Source organism: Sander vitreus, chromosome 1, assembly GCF_031162955.1.
Source record: "Sander vitreus isolate 19-12246 chromosome 1, sanVit1, whole genome shotgun sequence".
Lineage (NCBI taxonomy): Eukaryota > Metazoa > Chordata > Actinopteri > Perciformes > Percidae > Sander > Sander vitreus.
This window is the reverse complement of record NC_135855.1, coordinates 20,366,386-20,389,712: the sequence shown is the minus strand read 5'-3', so window position 1 is coordinate 20,389,712 and position 23,327 is coordinate 20,366,386. Positions and strand designations below refer to the sequence as shown.

At 39.3% G+C, this 23,327-nt stretch overlaps 1 protein-coding gene across 1 annotated transcript; it reads left to right on the top strand.

Moving 5' to 3' along the window:
* Positions 1–249: 249 nt before the first annotated feature.
* On the top strand, positions 250–13,716 carry slc17a6b (solute carrier family 17 member 6b). The gene is made up of 12 exons (XM_078247477.1): positions 250–323; positions 1,785–2,040; positions 2,984–3,102; positions 5,153–5,267; positions 7,326–7,413; positions 7,533–7,619; positions 8,047–8,189; positions 8,395–8,544; positions 10,015–10,147; positions 10,531–10,641; positions 11,931–12,058; positions 13,374–13,716. Exons 1-12 carry the CDS (start codon positions 250–252, stop codon positions 13,713–13,715), a joined length of 1,746 nt encoding a protein of 581 aa, XP_078103603.1. The 3' UTR covers position 13,716.
* Positions 13,717–23,327: the final 9,611 nt, after the last annotated feature.

Here is a 23,327-nt window from a genome sequence, read left to right as displayed (position 1 = left end):
CAGGCACGAGATGAGCTGGTGGTGGCTGAAGGCGCACAGATCGTTTGATTTCTCTTTTTTTCCGCTTTAGTGCTTTCATTGTGAAGATTAGACTCGTCTTTTGGATCGTCGCCTCCCTGGACTCAAAATTTTCACAACTTCGTTTGTTGTTTTCGTTGTTGCCGCTGCAGTCGGCCATCCTGCGCCGTAACATGACGATTAAGCAGTAAAATAATAGTGAGAAATAAGCCTACACAATAGAAACTGGATATGGAGTCAGTGAAGACAAGAGCCGCGGCCGGGGTGAAGGAATTTGCGGGGAAGACCCTGGGTCATATGCACAGGTAAGGAAAAGCCTTTTTTTATGTCTTGATTGGCGCGTGCCAATTTCCTCGCGTTAAAGTGTAATTATTTGCATGCTTGATTTTTACCAGAGAGGAGTCAGGGTGGTGTGTAGGTCTGCAGGTCACCAAACACTGTTTTACAACTTACAGGGATATAGTCACGCCTCTAGAAGTGAGAAGAAAAGTAGGCAATCAAATAGGCCTGTGTGTGTGTGTGTGTGTGTGTGTGTGTGTGTGTGTGTGTGTGTGTGTGTGTGTGTGCGTGCTGTGTGCGTGTGTGTGTGTGTGTGTGTGTGTGTGTGTGTGTGTGTGTGTGTGTGTGTGTATGGTGATGACAGGGGGGTTTGGATGAACCTAGATGCCTGTACGTGAGTCTCATTGGCAGAGGTTATAGTCTACAGGACGTGCAGGCCACGCGTGAAGCATTTCATAGCCTATTATCTTTAAAAACCAGTGACGCACATATAATGATAAACCTGCAGCATGCGTCTCATATTAATTTAAAAATCATCACTTGGTTCATTTCAACCAACAGGTTTTATATGGGGTTTCTATAAGACATCTTGCTAGCTAGTTTTTACATCTCCAGCTAGATTATTCCCTTTTGTCTCTTAAGCATTTGTGGCCTTTCTGTGCTTTATTTCTACATGCAATTGATGATCTACAGAAGTTTCGTTTCAATGAAGTTTAGTTCTTTTATATTTTCCTGAGGCCTTTGATTCATAGTCATACATCAATTTGCATTTTATTCGATTCCTTTTTTGTGGTCATTATTAATTAGCCCTGTCCGTCCGTTTGCATTTAAATGTTTCGATTTTTATATTTTTAAATCCGGATTTGGGCAAACAACGTGTGGCATATAAATGTGACTCTCCTGGAGAGAGAGAAAAAAAGGTGGGCTTTGAGGAATGCCCACAGACGTTGTGTGTCTGGAGGTGCTGCTCGGTCCAGTGAATGCTAATGAGTGTAAAGTCAGCGGGCTGCTGCAATGCGGTACAGTCAGGGACATGTTCGCCTGGTTTCAGATCTACAGGGAAGTTTGTTCGTTTCTTTCTATGTTCTTATGCGCAAATACCGAAGCAATTATTTGCTTTTAATTCGTTGTTCATGTCTGTTGAGTCAACTGACGTGAACCCCACAGATGTGACGCTCCTTATAGTGTGGCAGAAGTAAATACAGTATGGAGGCCTCTCCACCAGTACAGCTGTTTTATTATGGTGATTCTGAAAGAACTGCATTTTAATGACTAACATGACAAGAAATTTCAGATAGACACACAAACCGCCCAAACTCCCAAGCACCCAATCCATAATGAAATATTCACACAAGTCGAAATAAAAATGGGCCTTAGAAATATTTTCCATTAGGCTACAGGAGCGATCTTAGATTTTTTGTATGGTGCATCAAAATTCTATTTTATCAGGGGACACTTGAGACACTGTCCTCACCTGGCTGTTGCAGACTGATAGAGAGGAAACAGAAAACCGGGGAGGTGATCGAGCTGACGGAGGATGGGCGGCCCCGGGAGGCTGTGGAGAAGAAACCCCCGCTGTGCGACTGCAACTGCTTCGGCCTGCCCCGCCGGTACATCATCGCCATCATGAGTGGCCTGGGCTTCTGCATCTCCTTCGGTATCCGGTGTAACCTGGGCGTGGCCATAGTGGGCATGGTCAACAACAGCACCATCCACCAGAACGGCAAGATCATCATCAAAGAGGTGTGGCAACGGCAGCGAGCACTTCTGACGTAAAAGCATCGTAGAATGCATGCCTCGAGACACGAGACACCCGATTCTTATTTTATCAAGAAAAATAAATAAAGAGGAAGAGCCATTTCTCCACACATGAGACAGCCCACAGCACAGGCTACAGTATGTAAGGCCTACTGTCATATTAAGCCATACAATCACTTAAATGTTTCCTACTAACTATGGCTGGTGAGTTCTTTTCAAAATGTAAGTAGATATTTGTGCGTAAGAAATAATTTAATACGCCTACGATATTTTAAAACATGCCCAACCCGTCAATGCGCCATAGAGATGATCCTGTATTATAATGTCAGCTAGCTTTTATAGCATTCTTTTTGGGTAATACGATGCAATTTTAAAATGATCATGGTGTTAAAAGCCTACATTTTAGCCTATATAGCCTATATATAGCTTATGGCCATATACTGTTAACGTTATTCGAAAATAGACCTACACATTTCCTTGACAGCGTCTATTTGCATAAAAGGCAAATAAGTTCGAAGACACACTAGGCCTAGGCCTACTGTTTAAACATATGTCTCAGTGAGTGAATTCACAACAGCCTACAGGCAACATTTAAAATGGATAGCCTACATATATTTGTGTTTTTGCGTTTTGGTCAAATATTAACCAAATAATCGTACCTACATCCAACAGCTATTAAATTCCACACAGCTTCTCTGTGGGTTTTCTTTGACAGTGCAGGACACATGAATGGTTTTCATGCACAGATCAATGTCATCTGGTCGAAATAAATCGTTGCAGGCCTTTTATAAACAGGCCCTAGACCAGTCCTTTCAGAGTAGGTTATGAGAATAAGCCTAAATGTTTTTCGTTTGTTTCTTGATTAATAACCTAAAAGTGTTCAACAGAGGTAATTTAACATGTTCATTCTTTGCATATTATCGCCCAGAAAGCCAAGTTCAACTGGGACCCAGAGACGGTGGGACTTATTCACGGATCTTTTTTTTGGGGCTACATCGTTACACAAATCCCGGGAGGATACATATGCTCCAGGCTGGCAGCAAACAGGTAGGCGGCCGCGGCACTCCCAGTGAATTACCATAAATACAACAAAGTACCATTAATTTGGCAGATTATGATTGATTTTTTTTTAAGCCTACCATTTTTGGCCAATTAAACGAAATGACTGTTGACGTGACTCTCCCTTCCTCTCACTCCCATTCTGTAGACATATTGTTTGTACATTTTTAAATGTGTAGGCCTTTAGGAAACGAAAATGAATCGCATGGGGACTGGAATAAAAACGCAGCCAATAAGGCCAGAAATAAAAATAAAAAAAATGGCGTCGTTCTTGTTGAATTATGAATTGAATTCAGTTAGGAGTTTCACTAGCCACATAACGGCAGCAGTCAGTCAGCTGCTCTGAAGTGATGCAGAGAGAGGGAGAGGCTGAGCAGCGGGCTGGCAGGCCTGCAGCTCCCGGTGTCAGGGCTTTCTGCCACCTGTTAATGAGCTCCCTGGGGTGGGGGCATGGAGACCAGACCCTGTCTTGTCGCCAAAGGCTTTAATTCACATGGGCACTGCCAATGCCTCATAATAAGTGATATAAACATTAGGCCTATAGGCTATAATATTAAGGTGCACGTTTTAGGAATTGAATGTTGAAATGGCTATAGGCTAGGCCAACTGGTAACATTAGCCTACGTAAAGGGAAATGATTCCGCTAACAGCTCAACACTAGAAGCCTTAATCTTGAGCACAACAACGTTTATAAAGTTAAAGGCAATTGCCCATTGACTAATAATAGGCTAATTATGAAAAAGTGCAGCCAAAAGTAGCCAATCTTAGTCTAACAAATCTACCTGCTATAGACCTGATTTTGATGTAGGCCTATCGCTCTTTTTTTTTTTTACGTTTTTATTTCCCTGCACCCTGGTTGTCTGTTCCTCGTATTGTTGATTGACACGTGGATGTAATCAAATCAATTGGTCTCGTGCCCAACAGTAGTCTCGACCGGATTAGGGCTTGTCCCCCGCGTGCGGATGAAAGGGGCGGGAAAACGTGACAGAAATGAGAAATAGCTCGGTGTTTACGGATGGCCTGGCCCTCCCTGCGCGTGATCTCACTCTGCTCAGCTGCTGGTAAAAAAAAAAAGTCCTTCCTTTTTTGTCTACCTTTAACGACGAAAACAAAGAAGAAACCTCATGTTATTTCCCAATGATTCCTTACAGCCTAGGCTACTGTTTAAACTATGAATGAGCAGTGATGTAGGCGTTTTAACAGCAGAGACAGACAGTCTCCGTTTTTCATTATTGCTTATTAGCAAAGTCAAAATACGAAAATGTAAAAAAATAGTGATCCATATATTATCTGTTTGTGTCTAGGCCTATGTCAATGACAAATTAAAATTAGCCTAGGCCTACATTTCATTCTTCACGAAAAACACCTTTCCATGAAAGAGTAGGCCTACCGAAGTAAAAATGGTTGCTAGGCGACACATGCGTATTAGTGGGGCGTTGCTGCTTAAAATATATTTTTTTATGACGTCGGAGGAGCGCGTGCCAATCAGAACCGAGGACACAATGTACAAATAGCGTTGATACGTGATAATTTAAATGATTATTCACCCTTTGCACGTGACTTCATGCTCTAGCACTACAGAGGTTTTTTAAATGTGACAGATTTCTGTTCTTTCCAAAATGAGATAAAAACAAAGAGACTTTCAATGGCCTTTCAATATAAATCGGTAATCTTTCGTGGTTAATTTTAGAAAAGTAAAGTGTAGGCTAATTAAAATACCTCAAGGCCAATGCTATCTTTAAATATTTTCCTTAAAAATAATGATATTATTCATCTAAGTGTTCTCATATTTCAATGATCTGCTCCTTGTCACCATGGCACAAGGCTAAAACATGTTAATAACGTAGAAGAAGAAGCGTTATTATTCGTCACATACAATCGTACAGTAGCCTACAATATAGTACAATTCAATCTCTGCATTTATTAACCCACCCTAAGCATTAGGAGCAGCAGACAGCCACTTACAGTTAAAATAATCATGAGGGGAGTTACTATATATAAAATGTGATATTTAAAATATATATCTTATCATTTTCAGGGTATTTGGTGCGGCCATTGTGCTAACCTCGATTCTCAACATGTTGATTCCCTCGGCTGCCCGAGTCCACTTTGGGTGTGTCATCTTTGTCAGGATATTACAAGGGCTGGTGGAGGTAAGAGAATGTTAACATCTTTATTTCTTCCCTTCAATACAAATCATTACACAAATCTGCACTATTCTCACAATTTATAGAACTTAAAGGTCATGTCTGATGTGTGTTTCTTATATTATGGCTATCAAAAGCTGAGGGTTTGCAATAATACACAATACAAAGGGGCTTCCTGCAAATGTTACTCGAGAAAGCAAAAGAAAAGACTGTACCGTGCACAGGGTATTTAACAGCGGAAATGTGAGATGGGCTGTATTGATCCAGTGCACTACAGCTGAGTGTTTGTGGGATAGTCCAGAGTCCTATTTGGCTGTCACGCTTTGTATCCTGGAAACACAATAGCAAAGGTTCACTACAGATAGATGCAAAGGAATATGCAGAAGAACATCAATCCTCTGGCTTCGTAGTGAAACATGACACACAGATATCTGGCTGCTGTGTAGTTGATGTTGGTGAGATGTGTCTGTTATCATCCAAAATACAGAAAGCTGATGCTACAGTTCTTACATATGCAAATATGACAGACAATGAAATGTAAAGATGAAGTTGTTGGTGGGCATCATTTGTATAAAGAAGGGATCTTTTTTAGGACAGGGGAATGTCTGGCTGAGGGTTTTTCTATTTTATTTAAATGCTTTTGGACAAATGGTATCAAATGCTTAGTCATCATGGTAGATAATTCGGTTACACTTTACTTGAAAGTATCTACATAAGAGTGACATGACACTGTCATGAACACATGAATCCTAACCCTAACCCTAACTCTAACTCTAACTCTAACCATAACTTGTCATGACAAAAATCGAATGACACTTACTAAAATAAGCATTATGTCATAAACGTTTATAATGTTTATGACACATTCATGACAGTGTCATGTCACTCTTATGTAGATACTTTCAAGTAAAGTGTAACCGAATTATCTACCATGATGACTAAGCATTTGATACCATTTGTCCAAAAGCATTGAAATAAAATAGAAAAACCCTCAGCCAGACATTCCCCTGTCCTAAAAAAGATCCCTTCTTTATACAAATGATGCCCACCAACAACTTCATCTTTACATTTCATTGTCTGTCATATTTGCATATGTAAGAACTGTAGCATCAGCTTTCTGTATTTTAACATTATAAACGTTTATGACATAATGCTTATTTTAATAAGTGTCATTCGATTTTTGTCATGACAAGTTATGGTTAGAGTTAGAGTTAGGGTTAGGGTTAGGATTCATGTGTTCATGATAGTGTCATGTCACTCTTATGTAGATACCTTCAAGTAAAGTGTTACCAATAATTCTTTCACCAGTACCATAGCATCATACAACATGTTCTAGTACATCTTTGTTGAAGGCTAACAATCTAGAATAAAGAATAAAAACAATCTAATATTATAACGCACTGCACTGCTCTCCTAAGAAAGTCTTTGCAGATTGTACTTTACGTCAGAGTGGTTGGTTCAAATTAGAGGCTAATGAACATTTAATGGCTGCAGTGCTGCTTTGCTCCATGCACAGCTCATCAGGTCCTCTTTGCTCATGGCACCGCAGCAATTTGTTCATGTTAATTGTAAGGGTGAAAAATGTTAATGTTAGTTAGTTATTATATCAGACATCTGTTGGCTCATGTTCAAATCTAAGAGGGTATTCCCTCAGATTGTTTGTACATCCTAAACTCAAACAATAATACAACTTGTATGTTTATGCCTTTATAAGGTTTGAAATGGATGTGTAAAATGGTTTTGTTTCTATTAATATAAGGATTTTAAGGCTATTATTTACTGGAATAATACTATGTTGGATCCATCAAAAAATGGGTGCAAACTAATGCCTGTAATTTGTTCATTGTACAAACCTGTATATTTATTTGAACCAAGTGGCAAAACGTTTTCCAACATGGAGCATTGACCACTCTGTAAATACATACATTTTCCAAACAAACTGTGTGTGTCAGGAGCACTTAAAATAATATTCTAAAGAACATAGAGTTCCAGTCTGCTGCTAATGTTTTTTGCATGTTTCTTCACCATGAATTAACACAGACTGTTGCTGTGTGGTGTGTTTAGGGAGTGACCTACCCAGCCTGTCATGGCATCTGGAGTAAGTGGGCTCCTCCGCTGGAAAGGAGTCGTCTGGCCACCCTCTCATTCTGTGGTATATACTTATTTCTCCTATTGGTATTTATAAATTGGGTTCAGCAATTATGTGTTGCATATTACTATATTGGTCAAGAAGCCTCCAAGCTTTTACCCCCTTGTTTTGCTGTCTGTCAGGCTCTTATGCTGGTGCTGTGATAGCGATGCCTCTGGCTGGGATCCTGGTTCAGTACTCAGGCTGGTCCTCTGTGTTCTATATCTATGGTAAGATTGATTGATGATGCGTGTGTGTGTGTGTGTGTCTTTGCACAAGGGAATATGAGATGAAGAAAATGCTGTGGTGAAATAAAAATGAAATATAATTGGAAAAATTTGTGGCTAAAGTGTTTTTAAGCTTGGTTGAAACTTTAATAGTTTGACACAGAGCCCAGTGAAAGTCAAATGGATTTATCCAGGCAGACTGCGTATTGATCCCCCACCCCCTCCAAATGTTTTGGTGTGTCAATAAATAACCCCCGTGTTTCTCTCTGGACTGGATACAGTTAGCTTTCCTGTCTGGGTTTAATTCTCTCAGGCACTTTGGAAAGATCAAACACTCTCTGCGTGTATTACTGCTGAGGTCAGAATTAGCTGCAGTTCTTCATGTGAAATGATCTAAAGTTCTGCCATGTTATCTGTCTGTAATATGCAGGATGCTTTGGAATGTTTTGGTACATGTTCTGGATCCTTGTGTCTTATGAGAGCCCCGCTGTACATCCTACCATCACTGATGAGGAACGCTGCTACATTGAGGAGAGCATTGGAGAGAGTGCCAAGCTATCGGGTCCTTCCGAGGTAACATCAGACTTAAGAAAGACAATAAATATAACTCACTCCTCCCAAAACTCTTTGTTTTTCAATCTTTTGTATTGTAACGGGTACTAGAATAACCAACACAACACCAAGCTCCAGTTTCAACAGCCATTTCCATCACCTTTTGTCAGAGAGACATGACCAAATGTATGTGTAAAATGCAGCCCTTTGTGATTATCTATTCCAGAAATTCAAGACCCCTTGGAGGAAGTTTTTTACTTCTATGCCTGTCTATGCAATCATCGTGGCCAACTTCTGCAGGAGCTGGACTTTTTACCTGCTGCTGATTAGCCAGCCTGCATACTTTGAGGAAGTCTTTGGCTTTGAGATAAGCAAGGTGAGCTTACAATACAAGTCAGCAGACAACTGACAAACATTTTAAATTTAATTTAACCTTTATTTATCCAGATAAGTCGATTGAGAACAAATTCTCATTTGCAACGACATTCACACAGTTACACATTCATACCTGGAAGCTGCCCAGTACAACCACAGTCTGATCTGCTGGCCACTGAGCAACTCAACTGTAGCAATTGGGGTTAAGGGCCTTGCTCAAGGGCACCTCAGTGGTGGTAATGAGGGAGGGACAAGTGCTGCTCTTTCACTTTCCCCCAACTAGATTTCATCCTGTCGGTCTGGATTGAACCGACGACCTCCCGGTCACACGCACCTTTAGGCCACCACTGCCCATGGTGTAGCATGAATTGAATGATCAATAAATTATATTCAAATGCTATGTGGAAAAACACAACACTAGTGGCAGCCGTTATAGAGCTGATCATTGTGATACTTTACTCAAAATCGATGTCAGTGCAACTGCTGGCCTGAGGGTCTTTCTCATGGACTGATACATTACATAAGAAGGCAGCATTGGTTCCAAAGGAAACAAACGATTGTTAAGTCTTAAGTTTTTTTTAAGGTGAAATGGCATGGGTTTCCTGTAATAGAAAAATAAAATATGTAGCCATAAAATAAGTGATTCATATGGAATAAAAACATAAAATCAATGTAACCTATAACCTCAGGTGTAACTTAGCTCTGTACTAACTATTATACAATGCATGAAATGGCAAAATGTTTGATTAATATTGTACACAATCTCTTAAAGCCCCTAAAAACTTTGTTTCATATCTTAAAGAGATGTTTTGCTGATTTAAATCCAGCTCTGTGTCATGGCAGTGTGGGCAATGTGTGCAGATGAATGGTGTCTGGTTTCCCTCTCTGCCACAACTGCACAGAGCTCCCCACGGAACGGAGCAGCGGAGGTGTGTCAAGATATGTCGGATAACACAAAATGTGCACTGGCAGCGCAGAGAGAAGCCAAATGCCCTTTATCTAAACACACTGCCCACACAAAGATGACACAGAGCTGGTTTAAAATTGGCAAAGTACCCCTTTAAGTATTTATAACATCAAATATGCATGATTAAATAAGAAACAATCAAAGTTAAAGTTGGGAGTAACGTTTGTGTTTATTATTATTAAGTCAGTAACACTCAGAATATCCGTTAATCTTATTCTATTCACCATGTAGTGCACTGCTTTTACCCATTTTATTTGTGTCCAAATTCTGAGTGTGAAATGTATCCACTATAGTGACCTCAAAAATTCAGAAAATTGAATAAAAAAGTAGTACCCATGGCAACAATCTCACAATAAAATCTTTGGTATTTTATAGATGCAAAAAAGAAAAAACAGTCAGAAGACACTGTCCTTGTCAGTGAACACTAAATGATGATTTATTCATTTATTATGCTGTCCTATTGTACTGCAACTGATTTGGTTGATTTTCTGCATGTGGTTGCAGGTTGGCATGCTGTCTGCCCTGCCACATTTGGTGATGACCATCATTGTGCCCATCGGGGGTCAGCTGGCTGACTACCTACGCAGCAGAAACATCATGTCGACTACCACTGTCAGGAAAATCATGAACTGTGGAGGTGATAAGTCTGAATTGAGGATGAAATATAATTTTCCACACCTCTCTCTGCACAGCTACAGGGTGTTACTTTCATGGTGTTAGATTCATACCGCTTCTTTTTTAGTTGCTCTTTACTGCCAGAGACATGGTTGTGTTTGTATTTTGTAAAATCTATCTGCTCAATACTTAGCTGACCTGCTGATTGTGACTGTGCATTGATTTCATATCTGTCACTTACGTAATTGAGTGCAAGCCATGTATCATGCTTAATTCAATTGGCACCGCAATGACCAACAGCCTGTGGGCTTTGTGTGTTTCTGTGTGTGTGTGTGTGTGTGTGTGTGTGTGTGTGTGTGTGTGTGTGTGTGTGTGTGTGTGTGACCTGCTGTCTGTCTCTGTTAGGATTTGGCATGGAGGCCACATTGCTGCTGGTGGTAGGATATTCCCACAGCAAAGGGGTGGCCATTTCCTTCCTGGTGCTGGCAGTGGGCTTCAGTGGATTTGCTATATCAGGTCAGTACAAGTAAAACACACATTCTGCTCAATCAGAACGTAACTTACAGTATGTACAATTTAGGATATGACATACTGTAGTTAAATAATGTGATAATGATGAGGTCGTACTGGGTCTAATGTAGTGTGGCTAGTGGAAAGTATAGTTTTCACAATAGAAGGGCCAATAGATGGGGGTGTCTAAGGAAAGGCTAATAAGCCACATTTGAAGGGGAGAAATATGTGAATATGTAGAATACCTTTCACAACAACAACTTACTGTGCTGTTTCCTGGCATAATTTTGAAGAACAAAGCCAGTACTTTGTAAAAGAAAGTAAACAAGGAAATTCAAAAGTGTATTTAAACGAATAGTTATTTGTTGCTGCTATTATTGCTGAGCGTTGAAGATTGATACCTTGTATGCTAATAGTTCCCTCTGCTGCCAGTCTTTATGCTAAGCTAAGCTAACGCCTCCTGGCTGTAGCTTCATATTTAGCTACCATACACATGTCAGAGTGGTGTAGATCTTCTCATCAAACTTGTGGCAAAAAAGAGAACAAGCATATTTTCCAAAATGTCAAACTATTTATTTAATTTAGTAGTTAATAGCAGCCTGTACTTCCAGTCTAAGCTTGCAGTAAATTTGTGCCACTTTAACTTTAATATATTTTACATTTTGTTAACATCCCTAGCGGTATGTTTGCTGTTATTTGATAATTTGATGTTTCAGATGCATGCAGTATTGAATGTTCTCAAACACACCCAAATGACAACAGCAATTAGGTTAATCTGCGTAGACTTTCTTAAGACATCAGATTTCAGATATTGTTTGTAACACATTTTAACTGTCTAACAAAAGGAACCTCTCAGCTATCTTTAGCCATTCATTCAACAGATATTTTCACCTAAATGCTCAGGTCTGTGACTGTGTACAAAATCAGTTTCTTGCCTGTTGTTCTTGAGCTTTCTCCTGGAGTGTTTAATAATTCAGTGCTAGCTGTCTCGGGGGATTTGCCAGACAGGCAGTGTGAGGCAGATCGCGAGGACACTTACTCATTCAGCCAGTCGGAGTGGGGGAGGAGGAGGATGTATGGCGAGTTGCTATCAATTTCTGCAACAAGATGGTCACCATTTGTGCTACTTTTATCTACAACTGTGTCTTGCTTCTGTTGCTTTTATTACTTAATACTGTCACAGTGTTGCCTCAATTTGGCATTTAAATGTGGCTGTCTGACCTTGTCATAATTCAAAAACATAAAATCAACGCTATTTTAATTTCGTGTAAAAATGTGTTTTTTTGCTCCATCAGGCTTTAATGTCAATCACCTGGACATCGCTCCACGCTACGCCAGTATCCTAATGGGCATCTCTAATGGTGTGGGTACCCTGTCTGGGATGGTGTGCCCAATAATTGTTGGTACTATGACAAAGAACAAGGTAAGGGGTTCTACATTCAAGGGTTCTTCACTCATCCTCTTATTTTATGTGTGCAATAAGTATTTTAGGTCTTAAAGATAAGATAAATCAACAACACTTACCCTATTATTATTAAGGCCCTTATTATAAGCAGTATAGGACGTTTAAGACATGGTTTACACTAAAATGTAGCTGTAAGCAGACATAGGTGTTTATTCATGTATTTTTCAACAACTATATCTCTTCATATGAAGCATCCAACAAGTCCTCCAAACCATACGACGATATAGGTAGTTTATTCTTTTCCTCTAATACGACCCACAGGAGCGTTTTCCGTCCTCTTATCAGAACCAGAGACGGTTGTGGTTTTAAACACGTTGTAAATGTTGTGAAATGGTCTCAGTTTGGTTATGTTTAGGCACCAAAACTACTTACCGGTAGTTCAGTCTAAAAAAACAGTTTGGGTTGGGGTTAAAATCAGACGTTACTTCACTTTCAGTTACCCAGTTACGCACATGACGCTGAACATAAAGAAACAAAAATGTGCTGTTTACTTTCATTTTCAATGGGTAACGACTTTCCTGGTGAAAGTCCTGTCATACTTTGTCACATCACTTTCTGCTTTGCTCCCGTCATAATTACTATGGCCACTAGAGGGCATTGCCTCTACAAAAGTAACTATGAGTCATAATTGCGGGACGTGGTGTACTAATAACAAATTACGATAATAATGTATTATATTATAATAATTAATACAAAGCACATACAATTCAGTTTCAGATAAAGACAGATACGATGACTAAGTAATAGGACTTATACTTAACTTAGAGTCCTGCCTCCCTTATAATCTCATTGTGTGGTGGTACCTGGACAGTAAATATATGAAAGTATGTATATGTATGTATATGATGTTCACACTGGGTAAAATATTCAAACCCAAGACTCCATGTTTTTTTATGACTGCATCACTAGAGATCACGCACATATATAGTTTCATTTATTTAAAAAGGCTAAAGGCTGTAGTTGTTAGCAAATATTACACAAACAGAAGTAAATTGTGCATTTGTTGGGGACTATTTTTAACTGCAAATTAATACTCAATTACTAGTGAGAACTTGCAGCAGCAGGATGATATACAGCATTTTGGTGGTGTGGTTGGTGGTATGTCACCCAATGGTTTTTGGCTTCGCCACACAGACTTGTTAGTAACATCTATCCATTGTTGGTTTTAGTTATTTTCATCGGATTTCTTCACAATAAAATACATATAAAAAATGTCCAGACGTTTCTTTTAAGGGTTTAAAATACAACAACTTTGTTTTCCTTCTCTCTTCAGACTCGAGAGGAGTGGCAGTATGTGTTCCTGATCGCTGCCATGGTGCATTATGGAGGAGTGATCTTCTATGGAATCTTTGCGTCGGGAGAAAAACAGCCGTGGGCCGACCCAGAACTGACCAGCGAGGAGAAGTGTGGCTTCATAGACGAGGACGAGCTGGCAGAAGAGACGGGCGATATTACTCAAAGTTACGGTGCCTTTGGAGGTTCGGCTAAGTCCTACGGTGCAACCACACAGGTGAATGGAGGCTGGGCTTCAGGTTGGGAGAAGACGGAGGAGTACGTCCAGGAGGAAGCACAGACAGGAGGCTACGGATATAAGAAGGATGAGGGATACTCCTAGACCAAACACACATTCACTGACACATGAGTAGACCTATTTTCCTGAGTGTGCATCAGTTTAGTCATAAAAATATCAACAAATGAGAAACAAGAAAACCTACAATCTAGTGTTGTATTGTTTGCACAAATTCTAAAAAAAAGTATCAACTGAAAATTTGTAAAATGTGTCAAGAAATCAAAGATATTCGATTAATAGAGGTGTAACACATATCAAATTGGCAGCCTGTACATGTATTATTATGCATATTGTTAATAGATATATTCATTTGGAGTGCAGTTGTGTGTACATGTGAATATTTTTATCCCATCAGCCAAGGCTTTCTGACCACACTGAAGCCTGTAGGGTTCCATAGAAGCTGCCCATCCGAACCAACCCCTTATTTATCAAATTAACTGTTACAATACAAGGTCCTACAAGCCAGCCATTACAGTGTATAGATATGTCACCGCACATTGTTGTAAACAGAAACTAGACACTATGTTGATATAGATTGAACTGTATCTCTCCTGAATGCACTCAGAGTAGTGTGTCCTTTTAATGCACAATATGATGTGTGTGTGTGTGTGTGTGTGTGTGTGTGTGTGTGTGTGTGTGTGTGTGTGTGTGTGTGTAAAAGTCCTGGTGAAGCGATATGAGTGTCATGTAATGACTTGTGATGACCGTTTGGTTACACTTGCATAAGGTAAAACAAATACTGTCCAATATTTGCTATATGTGATCCATTTTGTACCTCTGCAGCTGAGCGTTTGATTTTAGCAATTTCAACCCGTCACATCTCAGCAGTGTAGTGCAGGAGTAAAGCCATTCTCATCATTATACTCACCATTACTGTCAAAAGTCTACTGTAGCTCTACCAATGTATTGTTAAATGATTAATCTTAAATAAAACATATATGAGAGAGATAACTAGAAATTAAAGATGTATAAGAGTTTATAGATTCAATTTAGACCAAGAGATACGACCTTATGAAGGGTTTGTGCAATGCAAAATTTTTAGCCAAAATCAGTATGAGAGTCTTACCATATAGCAAATCTAATAATGTTAAATGAGAAGAGGAGAAACAATAATATTTAAAATAATGTGAAGGATATTTACATGATGAAATGGATGAGATAGTAATTCTTAATGTTAAAGCCCCTGAAAACTAAGTATATCTCAAAAACATCAACTATTTATGAATAAGCAACAATTAAAGGGAAAAAAAAGAAATCTGTCATGTGTAATAATTAAAACTGTTCTAACTTTAGCAGAAATCTAAGTGTTAATGTAGGATCACATTGTTAAAAGTGAGATGCTGATTGAGAAAATGTGTTTTCAGGGCCTTTAAGGGAGAAGAGTTTAAAATGTCAAATGACATAGAAGTTGAAGTGAACATTCCACAGCAATTATTGTTTTGTTATGTTTACATAAATCTATACTTTGCATAAAGTTCACCAAAACAGGATATTTCTATTCGCAATTATAGAAAAGCAGGATGGGCAATCACAAATGAGTGCAATTTGGACAAACTGCCATTTGTCCATTTCCATCACAAGTAAGATGGAAGTAAGAAGAGACAGTTTATGATTTGATGTATAATATAATGGCCTGACTTTATGAGAGTCTGGCAATGAAAAGTGTGTTAGGCTCCTGAATAGAAAGAACAAGCACAACACCTCCAGAATCTGTTTTGTCCTCATTCTGCACTTAACACCGACAAGGTCTGAAGGGGATCAATTTTGTTTAATTTGTCACATGTCTGTGGAGACCTTAAATCAGCACTTCACAATATAGATGTGTGTGGATGTGTATTTATGCATGGAACAAAGTGAAATTTGTAGTGTGTCCTTTTTTTCTTCTTTTTTTCAAACTTATTTGTCTTTGTCTCAGAAACTGTTACTGATGCTTCAATTTCTTTGCACAATCAACCAAAGGTGAAAAGCAGAGCTGGGTTTTAGCCGAAAGTCAAATATTTTTTAAGGGAGTACAGACCATCAGCAGCGAGGTTCCAGCGTTAGGACACCAAAGTGTGCAGGTGGCACCAAAACATTACTCAGTGTACAAAGCAATAAATCCATAGTAACAGTTCTGGTCAAAACGTCATGAACAGTCATTATGTAACTGTTTTTATGCATTTGTTTAAGAGTCGTGTTTTTTGTGATAACAAATGTAGAAAATAAACACTTGTAAAGAAAAAAAACATAGAAATATATGTATGACAAATATAGTAGTAGAGTCCAACACAAACTTCTTTGACAACAAGGAAGTGCAAGGAGTTTGTGACGGGGCTGCTCACCCGATGAGAATGATAAAAAGAGCTTCGTCTGAGAAGCGGACGCTCTTCTTCTTCTTCATGTTACTGTTATTGTTGGTCCACATGGACTGTGTGCTGTTGTTCCCCCCCCCCTGTCTCTCTCTCTCTCTCTCTCTCTCTCTCTCTCTCTCTCTCTCTCTCTCTTCACTTTTTAGTTTGATTAATGTTCTTTATTCAGTGGCTGGAACCCCGTTTCCCTACTTAACCACATGTACCTCCCCCTCACCCTGTTAAAAACTGATTTCATTGTTACAATAATCATTGACATTAAGAATAAAACCTAAACAGGCAATTCTACATTTTCAAAACTGACAAATGTGCAACCTGAAGTAGTTAAAAGTTTCCTGTTGTTGTGCCTCTGAAGTTAAAGTATGATTCTATGGCTTCTGTTGCTGTGTAAATTGAGAGGTTTGTTGGTGTCGAAATGAAATACTCTATATCCTTTTTTGATAAAAAAGCAAAGAAATCTGTGTCCTGACTATTTGTGACAAAGACAGTGCTGAAGAACATAACATATAGAAGGGCATTGTGTTTGTCAACTTTATACATTTCTTAGCAACTTCCATTGCTACATATTCCATGTGTTTCTGTTTTCCTGATGAATGTAAGTCCAATATTCACTCTTTTTAGCAACTCCTTTAGCTGCTAAATGCTCCACTAAATATTTCCTCTCCATGTGGAGTTAAAAAATACTTTCTAATCATGATCAGTGGCCTGCAAAAGCTACAGTCACAGATTGAAGTGAAATTATGAGCAAATGTGTGGAAAATTGAATGGCTTCGCTACTTTAACATGCTAGCATACACTCACAATAAAGAAAGTGGATCTCTGATGGACATATAACACTGTGAGACATCGAGTGACATTCTGCCAATTTTTTATTTAAAAAAAGGGAAATCTAGTGATAACATTTGAAAAAAAAGTTCAACAAATGTATGGATGCTGATTATATTGTCTGTCTTTACAGTAGATATTAAGATACCTGGCCAAATATGAATTAGTCTACACTGACTTCCCCAGAAGAAGAAGAACAACAAGGTTACATGTTCAAATTATGAAAATTGATCAGGTAGAAAAGGCTGTATAACTAGGGCAGTTGCAAACCAGACAATCTGGCAAAACGTGGGTGGAAAAAGGAAAAAAAAATGGCTGGTATATATACTGCGAGACTAATGAGGGAAATGGGGAACAGGTGAGCAGGTGGGCGGGGAAATGGTTATGAAGGGGCCTAGGGAAGTGGCTGAAAGGAGGGACACAGAGGCAGAATGGGTAAGAATAAACATAACTGAGGCAGGCATTGTGAAAATTGTACACTGAGAAGACAGAGCATGGTGGGTAAATTCACAACGTACTGTATTCATTTTTCTGCAGGACTTTTCTCACCACTTATTAATCAAGACGCAATAATAAACATAAATATATATGGTATGAAAAAAAAGTGATGTGTGGGTAAAATCATGACAGGTTTTTCAGTAGAGTGAGTGTTAGCTGCTCCACCAAGGCCACAGGAAGTGCACAGTTAATGGCTGCCCTCCTTCCCCCGCCGGTGAAATCAATAGGGTTGGTCCCCAGTGTTCGGCTGGACCTATCGAGGAGCACTTATTGAGCTACTTGGAGGTGTTAGTTTGATTCAGGAGCCGATCCCCACCTCCACCAACAAATCTTCTCCACACAGTTCTCACAGATGATTATCGGAGGAGATACTGTACAACAAAACACAGCAGTATGAGCCTGAGTAGAGATACAATATCTTTGTTTCTGTCAGGTAAATGTCTCATTGAGATGCTCCACTGAAGTGAAAGGCATGTTTTTTTTTTTAGCATACATCTCTTTTTATGGACAAGACCAATATGTAAAACCTGAGAAATAAAATATTTTACATATATCATAACCATTAAACATTTTAAAGATGAATAAATCAAATAATAATACTAGTCATATAACAATTAAATAATCCTATAATCCCCACTTTATAGATTTCAAGCTGGACATGCTTGTACCTCCCAAGAGTGAGGTTTTCCAATGTCCACAACTTAGATTGGGCTTTCCAGAATCATTATTTCCAATATTATCCATATCACTCTGTATTTACCTGATTAGTGACTGTTTTTAGTGAAAACGTAAAAAAAAACCCCCACCCTGTTAAAGTGCTTATATTATGGTCATTTTCAGGTTCATAATTTTATTTAGAGGATATATCAGAATATGTTTACTTGGTTTAATAAAAAAAAATTGCTGCAGCTCCTCTTTTCACCCTGTGTGTTGAGCTCTCCGTTTTAGCTACCGAGTGAGGCATCTCACTACTGTTCCATCTTTGTTTGGAGTCGCACATGCGCAGTAGCTAGGTCTGCAGACAGAAGCAGAGTATGAGGGCGTGCCACGTTAGCAGCTAGGCGAGCATTATAACGTGTGTTACAAAGTGACGCACGTTCGTCACGGAAGTAAAGGCTGGACAACAATAGAGCTGTTTGGAGCAGTTTGTGAACTGTGTTTTCTGTTGGCGTGGACTTTGGGCTTTTTCACTTTAAACCTATAACATGCACAACAAAAAGATATATAACACAATAAAGGAAAGGGAAAAAGCAAAATATTAAATATGAGCACTTTAACATACAATATCATACAGAGATAATAACTTCAACAAGTATACAATGGAATAACATTCTATTGATCAAACTACAAACAAACAAAACGAAAAATACGTTATGTACAGAGACGTGTACGTACAAAATGATTTTGTGACATCACAACTCGTCTTAACAAGGTAAAACCAAACCAGACACAAGTACAAGTATTTTTTAAGTCTTAAAACATGTCTGAAGAGGATCATTAAATAACTCAACAACTGCTATAGATATTTTATTCATAAATATTAACTAAAACAGAACAAAACATGATTAATGGTAGCATATACGGTAGTCCCTACTCTGCTAAATGATCACCTTCAGCATCAATGTACTGCAGCGTATCTGTGTATCTGCTCATCTCTTTCCTATGTAGTTTACCTAGAGATGTCTATCTATAAAGTCATTTTGTATGGATTCCTGCACTGTGTCGATCCGTATTAGTGAAGTAAAATTCAGACCACGTTCTCTCTCCTAACATCACTGACGTCAAACAACTCAGCAGAAGCTCTGAAAAGCCCAAGGTGAAACAGAGATCAGTGTTTGATTGACAAACAACTTCTGGTGATATTAAAAACATCTCTGTCTATGTATGTGTGTGTGTGTGTGTGTGTGTGTTATTGTGACTCTTGTCCCGGCTCAGCTCATTGCTTTTGTTAATTTGACAGGCTCAATAAACGTGTCACCAGTCACCCCTAAATGGTATTTTCTCACAGTCAACCAGCCAGAACCGTCATCTTGTCCCGGTGCAAGTGAGGGAGGTGACCCATAACCCTTTGTGACAATCAATTCGCTTTTTACAAAAAACCTGCCACTGCCTCTCCCCACAGAAAAGGTAAAAAAAGAAAAGAAAACTCAAGGTAACGTCAGTTTCGGTGTCTGCGTATTGATGCAAGTCTTTGTGCAGAAACACATCACCCGGCAGCTCTTTAAATGTTCTCTTTGGTTTTAACGTTGTCATTTGCATCATATATATAAATATAGCATTGGGGCGTGTACGTCTGACAGCATGGATGCTAAATTGAGAGAATGCATGCGCGTATGTTCAGCGTCTTAAATGGCTGCTCAAATGTGGGTGGGGGGCAGGTGCTGCTACAGTCTCAAGGGAGCGGAGGGGGCGTGTGTGAGAGGAGTGGAAGTGGATGCCAAAATCACTCTTTAATGACTCGGGGGCTGTGCTCATGTTGTGCTCGGGCCCCTGAGAGCCTATGCTGATCATAAATAAGCTCCTGATTTGCACAATGTGCCTCCAGCACCTCTCAGTGAGTCACGGGATGATGACAAAGTATATGTCTTTAGATATCGACTTAAGTTAAAGCACGACACATGAGGATCACTTTAGTTATGACTGAATTAATGATGGGAATTCTTATCCTCAAAGTATCACAAACAAAGCATTTACTGCTGTCTTTTTTCCATACCTCATGAATTATTAAACATTTTCTGTGTCACTCATTAGCATTTTTCAGAGTTGCTTCATTAAAAATAACTGCATGAAGAGAATTGTCTTTGTTTTGGGTAAAGGAAATGTGTTGTTACTTTATGCAGCCTCTCCTGCTTTCTGCAGTCACACACAGCCACACGTGAGCTGTCCATGGTGCTTAACGAACCATCACTGCGTAACACAACCATGGGCGTATTCACTGAGCTGTACATAGATGTGCAGAATACAGCATGGCATCATTGTATTCAAGCCCTTAAATGATCCTGTTCTATATGTTGCACCTCTACAAGAATCTGTGCCGGTTGGCTCGGGAAACGGCAGCGGGATCCTCCTCCTGCACGAGTCAGGAAGAATGATTGGTTGCACATGCCAGCCTTTAGCACTATCACAACAGCTGGTATATATTTAGCTGGTCCCGACCACCTCTTTCTCCTCTCCTCATATGCAGCCTCCTACCACCTTGTCAGGAAGTGCGTCATAGGCTTGTCGAGGGGGAGCCTCTGGGGCGAGGCATTCTAATATTACTAAGTCAGAAACTCTTCTTTATCAGGCCCTGTTCAAGATCACACTCACACACACACACACACACACACACACACACACACACACGTGAAGAAAGACACTTGCATCAGTATAATGCAAGATTATGTGCATGGAGCTGAGAGGTCTGCAGATTCTGTTTACATGAAGACATCATAATAATCTTTCTTACTTCTTTGTCTTTGCCGTCCAATGCTGGACCAGTTTTAAAATAAGCAATTCCAAGACAGAATATACAGAAGAAGAAATAAAAAGAATAGTTTTCTCTCAAGAGGATGCACACAGGTTTCTGCTGGTTTGATCACAAATTCTCCTCCATTATTCAGAGCAAACATACATTTAATTTGGTATATAGAGGGGTGCAAAGGCAGAAATCTAGTAAATAGGCTTATGTCATTTTCGTGTAAGTCAGGATTACTGATTCCTTGCTTTAAATTTAGGTTTTTATTTTGAGAAGAATTACATATTTAATAGGATATTTGGATGGAGACAAAAACCAAAGAGCAGAGCTTTGCAGCACAAGTTGATGCTGAATAAAATAATAATAAAAGATACAAACCTTAGGAACATGGGCAAGAAGGGGAGGGAGGCATTTTTTCCTCAATTAATGTAGCTAAGGCACCTGGATTGAAGTGTGTGTGCGTATATGTGTGTATGCATGCATGCGTGTGTGCTGTAGTTCCTTATTCAGGCTCCCCTCTTAATGCCCTTTCACCAGATGGGAGCTAGCGGTGTGTGTGTGTGTGTGTGTGTGTGTGTGTGTGTGTGTGTGTGTGTGTGTGTGTGTGTGTGTGTGTGTGTGTGTGTATGAATGTGTGTGTCTGGTTAGGAGGGGGGTATTTTCCAAAACCCGAGCATCAGGCCTCCTTTTGTCCTCTTGTCGGTCACTGATGGCTTCACAGTGGGGTGACACACACACTCCAAATCTCATTAAAAAGTGAGAGATGGGGGAGGGCTTTCATGTCTAATAGGACTGGAGAAAATATATGACAACAATAAGTCCAAAATATATTTTAAATGTTGCCTAAATGCTTTTTTATGACATTGTTACACTTACAATAAGGTATTCATATTATTAAAATAAGGAAAACCAAAATTGTCTACATAAACACTCATACAGAGATACACACTTCCTTCCATTCTTTATTGATTTCATGGACAATAGTTGTCCATTTAGTTACAGTGATTTGACACATCTGATAGAGAGGTCTCAAAGCGGGGGGATAACACAAGGACGACACTATCACTGGGGCTGATTGTGATGAATCACTTTCCTACAACTTTCATTTGTGTTAGATAAAGACAACCCTGACAAAACACGTGTTAAACAATCTAAATCTTAAAAACAGGCCTTTTATCATCTCATGTTAAACCATTTGACGTAATTGCCAGTATGAATGGCCCAACAACAAGCCCCTTTTTACACACTGCAATTTACCCATTAGGGTTAGAAATTGCTTTGCAGTTGCAGGCAATTACCCCCCATCCACAGCAGCAACCACACGCCCCTTAATTGAAAAAAATAGCTCCAATAGACATGACATGACAAACAGTCGTTTATTCTTACTATTTGTTAGTGACTTCCTGTAGCCATTTGTAATGAGAACTTAACAGCAACGATTTGCATCCAGCTAATGGATTTTGTTCTGTGTCACTGCGGTGAAAAAATATTGATGCACAGCGCCTTTAAGAGCTGAGTCTGTGAGAGGCGAAACCTTGGGGCGAGTGTGTGTGGGAGAAAAGGGACAGACAATAAACAAATAGGATAAAACACACATGAGACACTGCCTCTGACATTTGCTTTGGAAATATGATGGGGAAATGTGCAGCTTGATATTTCACCTGAAAACAGAGAGTGAAAGCTACAACTCCCATTAGTTTTCTATCATAACTGGTAAGATTACACCCAGACTGGTTACATTTAATTGCTATTTTAGATTGTATTTTTTATTGAATGATTGAGAGCAAGAGTTGAGTGGAGATAACCAGAAAATTAACTCATGTGAATCATATAAAGTTGTAAAATACTGTAAAATGTCCAAAGATCCCATTTGCTTTTCTTTGCATTATTGGCATTACACTTCCTGTGTCCTGCACCTTCCTGCATTTGTCTCATTTAATCCAAAACATTCTCCTTCCTCTGTAAATATTTCAAAGAAATACTACACGTATATGACCCTACCTTTCAATGTCACATATTACTGACTATTAGAGAAATGTGCAGTATTATTTGAGCCACATGTTGACAATTCTGTTAGATTTTAAAACACTCACAAAGCGTACACCTCCTGTGAGCTCTAGATTGACACAACATCACTCGTAGACAAGATAACGCCTCTGACAGACTAAAGTAAGATCCGCGAATGCTGCAGAAAAAGAGTCAGATGAAAAAGATAAAATAATGTCATGATCTTTCTTTCAGCATATCAGCTTCCTTTGTTATATGCTCTTTTCCTTTTTCTCTGTCTCTCCCTCCCTCTTGCTCACTCTGTCACTGCTGCATGGTGACTCAGACACTGCAGAGATGCTACATCTGAATGTTATATCGGATGAGTCACACACTGATTGGATGCTGTCCATCTCCAAAAAGTTTTTTTCTACATACAGAAGTACACAAACGCCGCAGAAACACACATTGGCAGGCTGTAACCTCTGAAAGACTGTACATACTTATATCCACTCAAACGCCAGCAGATTTGGCTCTACAGAC